The sequence below is a fragment of the Nicotiana tabacum genome, unplaced genomic scaffold (genome assembly GCF_000715075.1).
Source record: "Nicotiana tabacum cultivar K326 unplaced genomic scaffold, ASM71507v2 Un00490, whole genome shotgun sequence".
Taxonomy (NCBI): domain Eukaryota; kingdom Viridiplantae; phylum Streptophyta; class Magnoliopsida; order Solanales; family Solanaceae; genus Nicotiana; species Nicotiana tabacum.
The window spans coordinates 23,119-36,187 of NW_027438727.1; the positions used below are offsets into that span (position 1 = coordinate 23,119).

The window sequence follows — 13,069 nt, forward strand, 5'->3', positions numbered from 1 at the left end:
GATAGATGGACTGAAGTATAGTCTAATAAGTGTATCACAATTATGTGATAGAGGTAACATGGTAGCATTCACCTCTACAAAATGCTTTATGATTAATCTTACCACTGACAAGATAGTTTTGCAGGGAAAAAGAGTGAACAACATATATGTTGTAGGATTTGTCCACACTTTCAGATAATGAACTCACTTGCTTATGTGTGTTGGATAATAATCCCCTCCTTTAGTATAAGAGACTTGGACATGCCAGTCTAAGTCAACTCAACAAACTAGTCTCCAAGGACTTGGTGATAGGGCTGCCTAGCATTAAGTTCAAGGAATATAAAGTTTGTGAGGCTTGTGTAAGGGGGAAGCAGGTAAGATCCTCTTTCAAAAGCAAGAAAGTGGTAAGCACCACCAGGACGATGGAACTGGTCCATATGGATCTTTGTTGACCAATGAGTACATTGAGCGGAGGTGGTAAGAGATATGTGATGGTGCTTGTTGATGATTACTCTAGGTTTACTTGGACATTGTTTTTAACATCTAAATATGAAGCATTTAACATGTTCACTTCTTTTGTTAGAAAAACTCAGAAACAACTAGGTAATCAACTTGCATCAATTAGGTCTAATCATGGTACTAAATTTGAGAATGCTAAATTTGCTGAATTTTGTGATGGGCATGGTGTAAATCATAATTTTTCTGCTTCTAGGACTCCACAACAAAATGGAGTAGTTGAAAGAAAGAATAGGACATTGGAAGAAATGGCTAGGACTATGCTTCTTTCTAGTAAACTGCCCCATAGTTTCTGGGCAGAAGCTGTGAACATTGCATGTTACATCATAAATAGGTACATTACTAAACCTCTTATGAAAAAACTCCCTATGAGTTACTTAAATGGAGAAAGCCAAATATATCCCATCTTAGGGCATTTGGATGCAAGTGCTTTGTGCACAATAATGGAAAAGACTCCCTAGGTAAGTTTGATCCCAAAAGTGATGAGGGAGTATTCTTGGGATATTCTTTACATAGTAAAGCTTATAATATTTATAACAAAAGAACTATATGTGTAGAAGAAAGTGTACATGTAGTTTTTGATGGAACTAACATTCTTTCTGAGAGGCAGAAACATGATGATGAAGAAATTGGGCTGGTAAGAAACTCAAATGAAATCACAGCCCAGACTGAAGCTGCACCAGATGAAGGAACAGGTCCTTCCACCCAGGGCAACTTGACAGGGGGAACTGAACAAAGAGGAACTGATCCTCAAACCTCGAGGGAGCTTGTCCATGAACATGTTCCTTAGCAACAAAACATTGAAGGAACGTCTAAGGGAAACTAGCTGGTTGTGAAACCTTACAAGTATCAAAGTTCTCATCCCATTGAGAACATAATTACTGATCCTGATTGGCTCTTTGTTATATCTCATTGCTAGCAGAGACCTGACATATTTTTCAGTGTAGGCCTTTGTGCTAGATTTCAGGCAAATCCAAAGGAGTCTCACTTGATTGTTGTCAAGAGGATTTTGAGATACCTAAAAGGCACCACTGACCTTTGTCTATGGTATCTAAAAGGTATTAATTTCAACTTAGTGGGATATGTTGATGCTGACTATGCAGGTTTTCTTGTGGATAGAAAGAGCACCTCATGTATGGCATATTTTCTTGGCTCATGTATTGTGACTTGGGCCACCAAAAAGTAAAATTATGTGGCCTTATCTACTGCTGAAGTTGAGTATGTTGATGTTGCCTCTTGTTGTGCTTAATTATTGTGGATCAAACAACAATTAATAAACTTTAGAATTGATGTAGGTTGTATCCCTGTCTTTTATGATAACATTAGTGCAATTAGTATAACCAAGAATCCGATTCATCATAAGAGAACTAAGCACATAGATGTCAGACATCACTTTTTGAGGGACAACTATGAAAAGGGTTTGATCACTGTGGAATTTTGTGCTACTAACAAGCAAATAGCTAACATCTTCACAAAATCTCTAAGTAGAGATGACTTTGAAAGGAACATGTTAGAATTAGGGATGATTAAGATCACCTAAAAGGAACCAGTTTTAACTCAAAAATTTGGTTAGGAAATTTGTGAAGTTTTGTATATAATTAGATTAGATTTTGCTCAGTCTCATACTTTTATCATTATACTCTTATTCCATGTGCTAAAATTTCTCATTAATCTCTAATGATATTATCTTTATTTTCTTGGAAAATTCAGACTTACACAAGAGATTTCTCACTGAAGAACCTGGTTCATCAAGATTATATGGTACGTACTCTCCCCTCTGTATATTTTTAAATAATTATATTTGGATTATGATAAAAAGGAGAGTCACATTTAATCCTAACCTCCTTAAGCTTATCTGTTACGAGATGAACCAGTTTCATTCAAATAGAGTCCCAAAACGCAATAAGTGCCTAGATTATAAGGAGAGTCTTCAACGTCTTTTCAATCTGACTCCCAGTTTGATTAGACTTCTGAGCCTCTAAAAAAGCTTTTGTTACCCAATTAAACTCTTCCTCTTTATATTGATTAGGCCTTAGTTGTTTCTTTACTTCTATTTCACAACCGCCAAACAACTCCCTCTAATCTTCTCTCATCTTCTAAAAACATCAAGCATGAACCAGGTCCATACATAGTGTACACAGACATAGGCATATTCAAGCATAAGACATGCACGTGAAGGAGATGGTTATATATTATATCTCCTGAATGAAAAGGTTGCATAAATGATAAGGAGAAGGACTCCTTACTCAAGAGAACTCTATCCTAGATAAGGGAGGAGTTAGAAGTTGAAGATAACTAGAACTCTTCCACCATGGAAGAGTATAACATTAGAACTCTAGTTATTTCCTATTATACTAACTCTATATATTCCAGGATATTCTCATTTTATAGGTGACGCACAAACGCTGAAGTTAAACGTAAGTTGAGAGTAAAATAGCAAGGTATTTTACAAATAATTCTTGTGTGATTCAAGTGTGCAAAACCTGAAGCTACATGAACCAGATAGAAGAACTAATTCTAAGTGTCTGTATTTTATTCTAGTTTAATTGTAGTAGGGCTTTTCAAATTGTACCTTTCTACTTTATCTAGAGGCAATTGTATTAGGTACTGTGAGTATTCAAATTAGAGTTAACTTGAAGTTGTCGCAACAGTTAGAGGTTGGCTGCCACCATGGGATTAGAGGTAATCCTTAGGTTTACAAAGAGTTTTGTAAATGCTGTTTTAGCTTAGTGATTTAGTGAAGTGTTGGGGAAAATCCTATTGAGTAGTAGGTCGTGGTTTTTCACCTTTTGAACTGGGTGTTTTTCACGTAAAAATACTTGTGTTCTTTACATTCCGCATTTACTATTTTTGTAACAGTAGTATAAGAAACACTTAGAAGAACCAGGTCCTTCTATAATCAGTGCACGCGAAAATCGAACACTATACAAATTACCCTCTCTTATGTGGAATTGAAGTATGAAACATCAATAAATATCAGGAGAATCCATAGGGGCTAGATAAGCCCAACTAAATAAATACACTAGGCAAAAACCTTTGAGAGATTGGACTTCAGTTGATATCCCCTCCAAACACCTTATATTTCTTTCATTACGGATAGTCTAAGAAATGGCTGCAGGTATCATCTTCCATATTTTCCTGATGAAACTATCAACTTCCTAAAGGCTCCAGCTCTCAAAATCTTCCCTGAAGTTTTATGGAATGACCCATCTGAGTCCAAAATGAGATAAAAATATATTTCAAAGATTTGTTGTGACTGTGCAATGTAGAAAGAGGTGACTGTGTGACTCTGCATTCCTCTAGCATATAAAGTCTCTATTAGCCATAGGGAAGTTCCTTCTGGCCAAGTTATCCTGTATTAGGCAAGCTTCATGACGTGCAGTCTAATTGAAGCAAATAACTTTAGGTGGTAGTTTGACTTTCCAAATTAGCTTCCATGGCCACTGGTCAGTGATTGCATTACGAGCTAGTCTAGTGCCATATGAGCAAGTCTAGTGCCAATTGGTTGCTTGAGAATCCATTTAGGCCAGTAGTCTGAGCAATTCCTCAAATTTTCAATCTTGTATGTGTCTTCTGTAAATTATGTTCCAGGTGTTGTCTTTCCTGTTATGTAATATTGTTGAGTTAGACTCTCTGGTGATCTGGTACAGCGCATGATAGGTATTTATTAAAGTTGTACTGCCAACCACTTATCCTTTCAGAACTTGATATGATGTGTATTCCCAACTATAAAGTGTATTTATGAGAACTCCTCTCAGAGTTTACAGATATGCTTCCAAACTCTAACTCCATTTGGTGTTGTTTAGTGCACCAGTGGCTCTGTATACCATGTTTGGCATTAACAAATTCCTTCCGCAGTCAGTTATTCTCTTGAGTGTACCTCCATAGCCACTTCATTAATAAGCATTTATTATGTAAAGCTAAATCCTTGATACCCAGTCCACCTTGGTGCTTTGGTAATAAAAGTTTAGACCACTTAACCAGGTAAAATTTGTGATCACTGTTATTCCATTCCCATAGAAATTTTTTTCTTATTTTATCAAGTTGTTTCAAAATCTTACTACTCATTGGAAATAATGACATATAGCAGGTAGGGATGTTGTCTAGGACGTTATTGATCAAAGTCAGTCTGCCACCCATAGATAAATACTGCAACTGCCAGGAAGCAAGCTTATTCTCAAACTTTTCAATGACCCCACTCCATATAGTTTCTGATTTGAATTTAGCTCCTAAAGGGGTCCCCAGGAAGAAATGCTAGATTTAAATAGAGCACTTGATTTATGTCCGCCCCATAGAAAATCAGGGTGTCATCGGTGTATAGAAAATGTGAGATGTTAACAGTGCAAGTCCTCCGTACATTAAAGCCATTCACCCATTGCATCTGCTTAGCTTTGTCCAATATTCTGCTCAGTCCTTCCATTTCAAGTATGAATATAAATGGAGAGAGAGGGTTACCCTGCCTCAAGCCTCTTTGAGGGGAAAAGAAACCTGTTAGACTCCTATTAATCAGAGCAGAATACTTGACAGTGGACATATTGAATTTAATCCATTTGATCCATCTTTCCCCAATTCCTTTCCGCCTGAAGATAGAAATGAGATATGACCAATTCACTTGATCAAAAGATTTTTCAATGTCTAACTTGCATAGGATACCTCCACCCCTTGCTCCAATTGCTAATCAAGAACCTCATTTTCTATCAGTGAGGCATCTATAATCTGTCATCCCTTAATGAATGCATTCCGATGGTTTGACACCAGATTTTCCATCACTTTTTTCAATCTTTCTGCAAGAACCTTGGCTATGATCTTATACACACTACCAATGAGACTAATTGGCCTATAGTCCCTTAATTTCATAGCCCTTTTTTCTTTGGGATTAATGCAATAAAAGAAGCATTATACGATCTGACCATCCAATAATGTTGATGGTAGTGACTCATGGTTGCGAGGATGTCATGTTTGATGAATTTCCAAGAGTGCTGGTAAAAGGTCATAGTAAACCCATCTGATCAAGGTGCCTCGTCTAGTGCACTTAATTGTATAGGTGCTAGTACCTCCTCTTCATCAAAAGGTACTTCCGGACCATTATTCTCTTCTACTGTAATGGTTGCTATGCCTTCAAAGATTATGGAGGGCCTTTAATTCTCCTGTTCTATGTATAATTTTCTATAAAAATCTGGTATCTCCCCTTTTATAAGCTCCTTATCATCTATACTTTCATCGTTAACTAAGAGTCTATCTATGCAGTTTTTCCTTCTTTGTGAGTTTGCAATCTTTTGGAAATATTTAGTGTTCCTATCACCTTACTTAAGCCATTGACACCTTGATTTATGCCTCCATGATATCTCTTCTACTTTGGCTAGCTATTGAAGCTCCATTCTCAGGCTCATCATTTGATTGGACTCGATTAAAGCCAATTTTCTACCTTTTGTCATTTGTTCGAGTGTCATTAGCTCATCAAGAGCCCTGGTTTTTCTAGTTTCTACCTTCCCAAATTCTTTTTTGTTCTATCGGGTGACGTCTTTCTTCAAGCTTTTTAAATTTTGCAAAAGTATAAAGTCTGCTCTAACAGAGAAATAGTAGCCTTGCCACCAGTTCTTCAATTTGTCAACGAAACCTTCAAATTGTAACCACACATTCTCAAACTTGAAATAAGAAGGGGTTACATCTCAGTTCCCACTCTCAAATAAAATTGGCCTGTGATCTGAGATCACCTTGGGTAGAGCAATTTGTCTCACATATTTAAATGAATCATTCCATTCAAGGAAAATAAAAAACTTATCAATTCTAGAAGCATGTATGCATTTGTCACATTTCGACCAGGTGTAATGAGCTCCTTGAAGGGGTGAATGCATGACATCAAGGTCCTGTATCATTTCAGAGAATGGATCTCATAGCTCTAGATCTTCTAGTACAGTTTAATCTCTCGCTTTCAAACCTACAAACATTGAAGTCACCTTCTATGACCTAGAGGCCTTCCATAATCTCCTCACACCTACAATTTCATTCCACATCACCTCCCTCTGTGGATTAGAGTGAGATTCATAAGCGTATGCGAAGCACCACCTAAACTCATCTTGGGTGCTTTAAAGCATACATGAGATGGAGTAGTAACCCTGACGAGCGTTTATTATGTTCCATTGCCTTTTATCCCAAATCATTACAATCCCTCTCCTAGTTTCACTTGCCTTTAATTCAACCCAATCAACCCATCTGTTACCCCATAATTATTGAGTCAATCTGTTGGACCGGTCTTCAATCTTTGTTTCATACAGACATAAGATATTCACCCTCCTTTTTTGAGTGAGAGATTTAATAGTGCTCTTTTTATCCTCCTCATTCAACCTCTTTACATTCCAACTTAGGATTTTAAGCTTCATCCAGAGAAGAATTTGTAGTGCTTGCCCCTTGATTCACTGTCATTTTGCCCTTTTCGGTCAGAGTTTATCCCACAGAGTAACCTCTTTCTTTCCTTTTCTCCTTTAGTTTTTTTTCCTTCACTGATTTTCGTTGTGATTCCTGCTGTTGAATTTGAGCTTATCTCTTTTGCTCTATTCGCTATATTAAAACTAAGAAATCATGCTCAAAACCGTCCGCATTAATTCCGAAAGTCTTGCATGCCTTAACCGTGGTTATTTTAGTCCACTTCGAGGTCTCGACAATGGATGATTTATCAATTTACTGACTGGGCTCCCTTCGTACCATGTCAATGTAGAGCTTCATAGACTGCTTGGGAGAAGAAGTCTGTGTCAGAACTGCTTACTAGAACCAAATCCATATTCTGAGAATTGATGCGCAATGGTTTATGGATTCTTGGATGTGGAGTGACTTCGTCATTTACGTCTGAGTGACTGATGTCTGAGTGTTGCTCTTGTATGGGAGCTATGGAGGTCTCCTGTGTCTTAATTTCTTCGGATTCAAGAGAAGGAACAACCAAGGCGTTAAACTTATTCACATAAAGGTTGGGCTTGTGGCCAACAACCCTCCAGATGGTCTTTTCTTTTAATAGCTTTGATTCCTTCGCTCGGGCTCTTCTTTTTTGGCCCTTTTTATATTAACTTTGGTCAGCTTCCAAGCCCAATTTGTATTATTAAATTCATTATTTTGAAACAATAAGAAACCACATTTTATGAAATAACCAAATTAATGTGATGGATTGTTTTTCATTTCTCTTTATAATTACGCCCATACTTATTATTCCATATTTCAATTACCCTTTACAATACTCTATTATTTATGTTACTTCACCCGACAACGTACTTTGTCTTCATTCTTCTGTCGTCCACTATTTTGTTAGTTTTCACTCTTTCTTTCTTTTAATTTGTATTTTTTTATCTCATCTATGATCTCTGCATACTTTTTGCTGCTTTTAATTAACCATTTAATTTGCTTAGGTCTCTACCCTTGTTTCGAAACTACATGTACTTCTTTTGTCTATGATCATATTTTTTTTAATTCTCCTCATTATGTTGCAACTATATCTAATTTTGGAGATTTTTATTCGCATGAAGTAAGTTTTTCTATTAAGTCGTATGTTCTGGTGATATAATTGATCAAGTTAAAATCATGGATTAAAGTTTAGCATCAGGTTTCTTAAATTATTTTTATGAGTAATTCTTGATAACTTTACTATTTAAAATAATTAAGGGTATTTTAATAAACTTGAATATTACAGTACAATATAATATAGTCAAACTAAACAATAACGATATTATTTAAGAACAACAAACAATACAATTTATCAAAATATTATATCCATCAAATAATACAATATAATATAATAAAATACAATACATTATAAAACAAAAGATAATAATGATCCAACCAGAATGTTAATTTCCTTCGATTAATAGAAGACCTGACTTTTGTGCTTCTCTTCTAAAAATAGCTGACCACATTGTACGGGCCACGGGGTGACTTATTTATTTGGATAGAAATTAAAGAAAAGACACCATCAATCTTTCGAGTAAGGAAAGCGGTAATCAAATAAAACCTTAAAAAAATTACACTATCTTTTATTTTTGCCAAAAAAATAAATTACAATGTCAAAAGAATTAGACATGAACAAAGTTAATGTACTCAAAGTTGCATGTTTTATTTATGTCATGAGGTGTAATAAAATGCATCAGAAAGCATAACCAAAATTTTATTAGGTACAATGTCAGAAAAGAGAAGAAATTAAAGTAGAGACATAAAATTGAACCCTTTTGAACTAAAAGATGGCGGAGAATCCTCCTAGTGAGGGGACGCGAAAATTGGAAGAGGATGGAGGACCAGAAGATTGCTACGATTCTGATGATGATCTTATTATGTATGCGGACGGTCGCAAAATGAGTATCCAACTTCAGAAAGAGTATCACAGGCAAGTCAAGGAGAGCGAGGTAGGTGCTATTCTATTAAGTATGCATGTTTTTTGCCCTTGTACTTGAGGCGTTTCTTTTTGATTTGTTCTTTTCTGCAATTAGGGTTTTGATATCACTCTGGATTTGACTTTGGATGCTGCTATTGGGGCTCCAATTATTCCTCAACGGGATAAGGAGAACAAACCCAAATTTGTTGACCTCTCCCAGTTAGCCATTGCAACTTTCAATTCACAGAATGTAAGTAATTGCTTAATTAACTGCCTCATTCTATTCTGCAATTGATTGATATTTGGCTGTCTTTCTTATTAGTTAGGCTACAAAGTACGAATTTGTGTAAAATGTTACTGTGTACACTTCATATGCTGCTGGGATGTGGTGTTATATCACCTTTCAAGCCAGGGATGCTGACGATACCATAAAGACCTTTCAAGCATTGGCGTGGTGGGGAATTGATGGAGATAGAGATGTGAGATTTTGCAGGTTTAAGAAATCATCCAAGTGTTGAAGGTAAGCTATTTTAATATGCATCTTCTCTCTTGGTACTTACATTGCTTATACGTTGCTACGTGCTTATGATAAGTGTGCTTGTACAATTCATTGATTTATGCCTACGCATATTGCTACACGACAAATACAACTAGTCCTCAATTTCAGGTTTGTGGTATGAAGCCTCACTATCCGTTTCACTCCATTTTGACTCGTTATATTCCAATATGCCCATGTATATTGGTAATGCTGTAAGAAACTCTGTTGCTATTATTGTGTGTGCTGACCAGCAACTTCCATTGAAATAAAAAATACACCTCAAAACCTCATTGTTAGCTTCAACCACCATCATGTTTCCTGAAATGTTAAATGAGTGAATGATTGGAAAAAGATGTGTTGTATGGTCTATTTAGCAACAAGATCTTTGCTACTTCACTTTAAGAGGATCCCCGCCTTTATGGTTGTGTAAGGTATATGATGTAAAAGGCGAAAGCCTCATATACCAGGTATTTTGAAAATAGAATGTGTTGGACAAAAGGTAGCTTTCTAGATAGTATCGAGTTATCTAAATTTGTTAGAAAATCTGAATCGTTATTCTCTTCCTAGTAAACAAATAGTGGTTCTCACTTGTTATTTTCTCAAGAACAATCAACTAGGTAATATATTTGAGGTTTTTATTTGAGAAATTAGTGGAATAATGCAAGCACCTTAGTCGATCCATATCAACATTGCAAAAGAGATAATTTTGGTGAGCAAAGGGAGAGGAATAGAGTCCAATTCTCCACTTTGAAATTATTAACAGCCTCTAAACCTGATCCAGATAACTGTGTTGATCATGAGACATGGTACTTGTGCAATGATAAGGGGATGTACTCTCTGTCAAAATGATTAAGGTATATACCTTGCATATTGCACAAGACTAGTCAATAACACGAGGGTAGAGAACTTGACATTCTTACACTTAAGTAATACGCTTCTGCTTGAGACCAAACACATGTGAAAAAGAATATACAAGAAGAAGCATGTTATTGATGGTTGCCTAACAACAAGCCTATGGCTGTGCATTTGCAAAATAACCATTGTGAATTGGAGCATGATATTGGATATATTTGAGATGAAATACGCGAGGATAACAAGGAGGGTATGCAAAGCCAGAACAAAGCTAGAATAGAGAACTTAGCAAAAGATCAAAAAGTATTTAGATTACTTTCCTTCAAAAACAAATGTGGGCTGAGACTAAAAATGTATTTCTTCGCTAACTTTTTTATAATAACATGGTGAAAGTAACTTATGTTGATACCATGTTGAACTTTCTCAGTGCACTTCAGGGCTAATACAGGAATTGAGCATTTGCTCTCTGTAATATACATGCAGCAGTCTCCTAACACCTACATGGTGCTGAGAGCCTGAGATATCTCAAGAGAGTAATACTTCTCAAAATATTCCTAACAGACATGATAATATACCTTATATACCTTTTCAATATCAAGTTTGCATAGAACCCTGAGGAGTCACTACTGATTCACCAATGGCGGCGTTTTTTTCTAAATTGAAATTTGAGCATTGACATCATGGAAATGATTATGTTGAAACTATCAATGAGGCTTAGGATATGAAAATTTATTATATTGGAAGCTCCATTCTTCCAGGAATAGACAAACAGAAAACTTTTGCTGATAAAAGAGATGAATGAGCTGTCATAAAGTCATTTTTCAAGTGTCCCAACAGGCAATTGATGAAGGATAGGGTAAAATCATTTGATGAGGAGCTTTGTCATTGCTTAAATTCTGAAACCATGTAGGAAACCTTTTCTTTGGAAATAAGGCTTCTAGTTGAGAGGTATCAACAGACGGGTCTTTTCCAAATCTTTAATGGGAGTTTCTCAATTCTTTCATTATATAAAGGGCAGCCCGGTGCAATAAGCTCCCGCTATGCGTGGGGTTCGGGGAAGGGCCGGACCACAAGGGTCTATCGTACGCAACCTTACCCTGTATTTCTGCAAGAGGATTGTTTCCACAGCTCGAACCCGTGACCTCCTGGTCACATGGCAGCAACTTTACCAGTTACGCCAAGGCTCCCCTTCAAAAGTACGTGATAGCATCTTCATCTAAAAGAAAGAGATGATTGTGTTTCAAATCGGTTTTACCCTCTTACGTCATACTCATTGAAAAGTTAACCATTCACGTAGATTTTTTCAATGGGTTTATACCTTTTGTGAGCATTACCTAACCTGAGGAAATTTTGGTTTCTTCTTTATAGCAAAAAGAAGGAAGTAATAATACTCTAATTTCTAATGTCATTTGATTTAAGATGTTGGTAATCACCTTATAGATCATCCTCTAAGATTATTCTCTTTGCAAGAAGTTTATTCTCGTTGGACCAGAATGTTGCCTGCATCTTTCTCATCTGAGCTTGTTCAAAATGATTTTGCTGACTTAGTCCAAATATGAGGTAGCTAGTTGAAAAGAACTATGTTGTTTCTGGAATATTATGCCACTAGTTTTTTTAGAATGTTTGTTTATAGATTCAAGGAGAAGAATAGAAGACAGATTGCCAACAAAAGATTCCAGGAAAGAAGATTATGTTAAAATGGAAAGGAAATAAATTTGGAATATACTTTGTCAAACGTGGGTACCAGTTCGTGAAGAGAATAAAAGACTATTTCTGTCAGTCTAAGCCTTAGAAAATATTTTTGGAATGTAGGTCAGCTCGAAAAGTCTCTTGTTCTGGTCGGATTGCTCTTCATGAAGCATGTCTTCCCACAAAGGTAATCTGAGAAGAAGATTATTCAGCTTATGTAATACTCCTTGGTGTTAAATGTGTGAAGAACGAATGAAAGGTATTACCACTAGTTCCTACATTGTTCAGTAGGAAATGACTTTTGTATTTTTATAGTCTGCTTTTTGCAGCTGGCCTGCAAGGAAGATAGATACGATATCAAGAGGATTCTGAATACGATTTCCTGTTGCATTAATTGTAAATATTGGAGAGATAGGAATCATGGGGACTTTGAAGGAGTTTTCAGTTCTCAAATTTAAATGTTTAGACTCTATATGATTAGATGATATTATGAATTTTGTGGACTACCTTCATTTTTTTGCCATCATGTTTGTATTTTGCACAAGTGCTGCTATATTTTTGCTATGAGAAAATTGATGCTTTAAATTTGTTTTGAACCAACCCTGCCTGCGTTTCTTTGTTATATATACTTATTATTTTATTGTCGGCAGGCGATAAGAGAACTCCTGATTCCGATGTTGAGGTGAAAGCTACCTAGTGAGCTTGCCATCTCTTTAAGCTCTTCTCAGTCTTCTACTTCGGTAGTTATTACTGTATTAAGAGTGTAGTGTTATTTACTTGTGTTATTACTACGATATTGAAAAAGTGTTGGGATGTGTTTAGTGAAGGGCTGTTTGCGTTATTAATAACACGGGGAAAAACGTTGTGATGTTATGCTTCTGATTGTGTTTGATGATGAATGAAGATGCTTTACTAGAGTAACTTTTTTATTGAGAAAACCTAAGAAGTTTTGCAAGGGGCTGCTTGGAAAGCTACCAGGTAATTGAAGTTGGTGTAATTACTACACTACTAGGGTAGTAGTGTACCCTAGTAATGTAGTAATTACGAAGACCTGTTTGTTTGTCATAATGTAATTACAATATAATTACAAGTGTATTGTTTGGTTGCATAAGTGTAATTACACAGTTAGATTAAATTTTAAATAT

General features: G+C 36.0%; 1 protein-coding gene across 4 annotated transcripts; it reads left to right on the top strand.

Moving 5' to 3' along the window:
- Positions 1-8,549: 8,549 nt before the first annotated feature.
- LOC107825271 (uncharacterized) lies at positions 8,550-12,792 on the top strand. Of its 4 annotated transcripts, none has more exons than XM_075248990.1 (4): positions 8,550-8,876; positions 8,961-9,095; positions 9,168-9,365; positions 12,048-12,544. In XM_075248990.1, the coding sequence occupies exons 1-3, from the start codon at positions 8,715-8,717 to the stop codon at positions 9,264-9,266; spliced, it is 396 nt and encodes a 131-aa protein (XP_075105091.1). In that variant the 5' UTR covers positions 8,550-8,714; the 3' UTR covers positions 9,267-9,365; positions 12,048-12,544. The 4 variants fall into 4 exon arrangements, with proteins under 4 accessions (XP_075105091.1, XP_075105089.1, XP_075105090.1 ...); XM_075248988.1 differs by lacking the exon at positions 12,048-12,544 and adding an exon at positions 9,513-9,673; XM_075248989.1 differs by lacking the exon at positions 12,048-12,544 and adding an exon at positions 12,575-12,792 and having other exon boundaries at positions 8,551-8,876.
- The last annotated feature ends 277 nt before the right edge of the window (positions 12,793-13,069 follow it).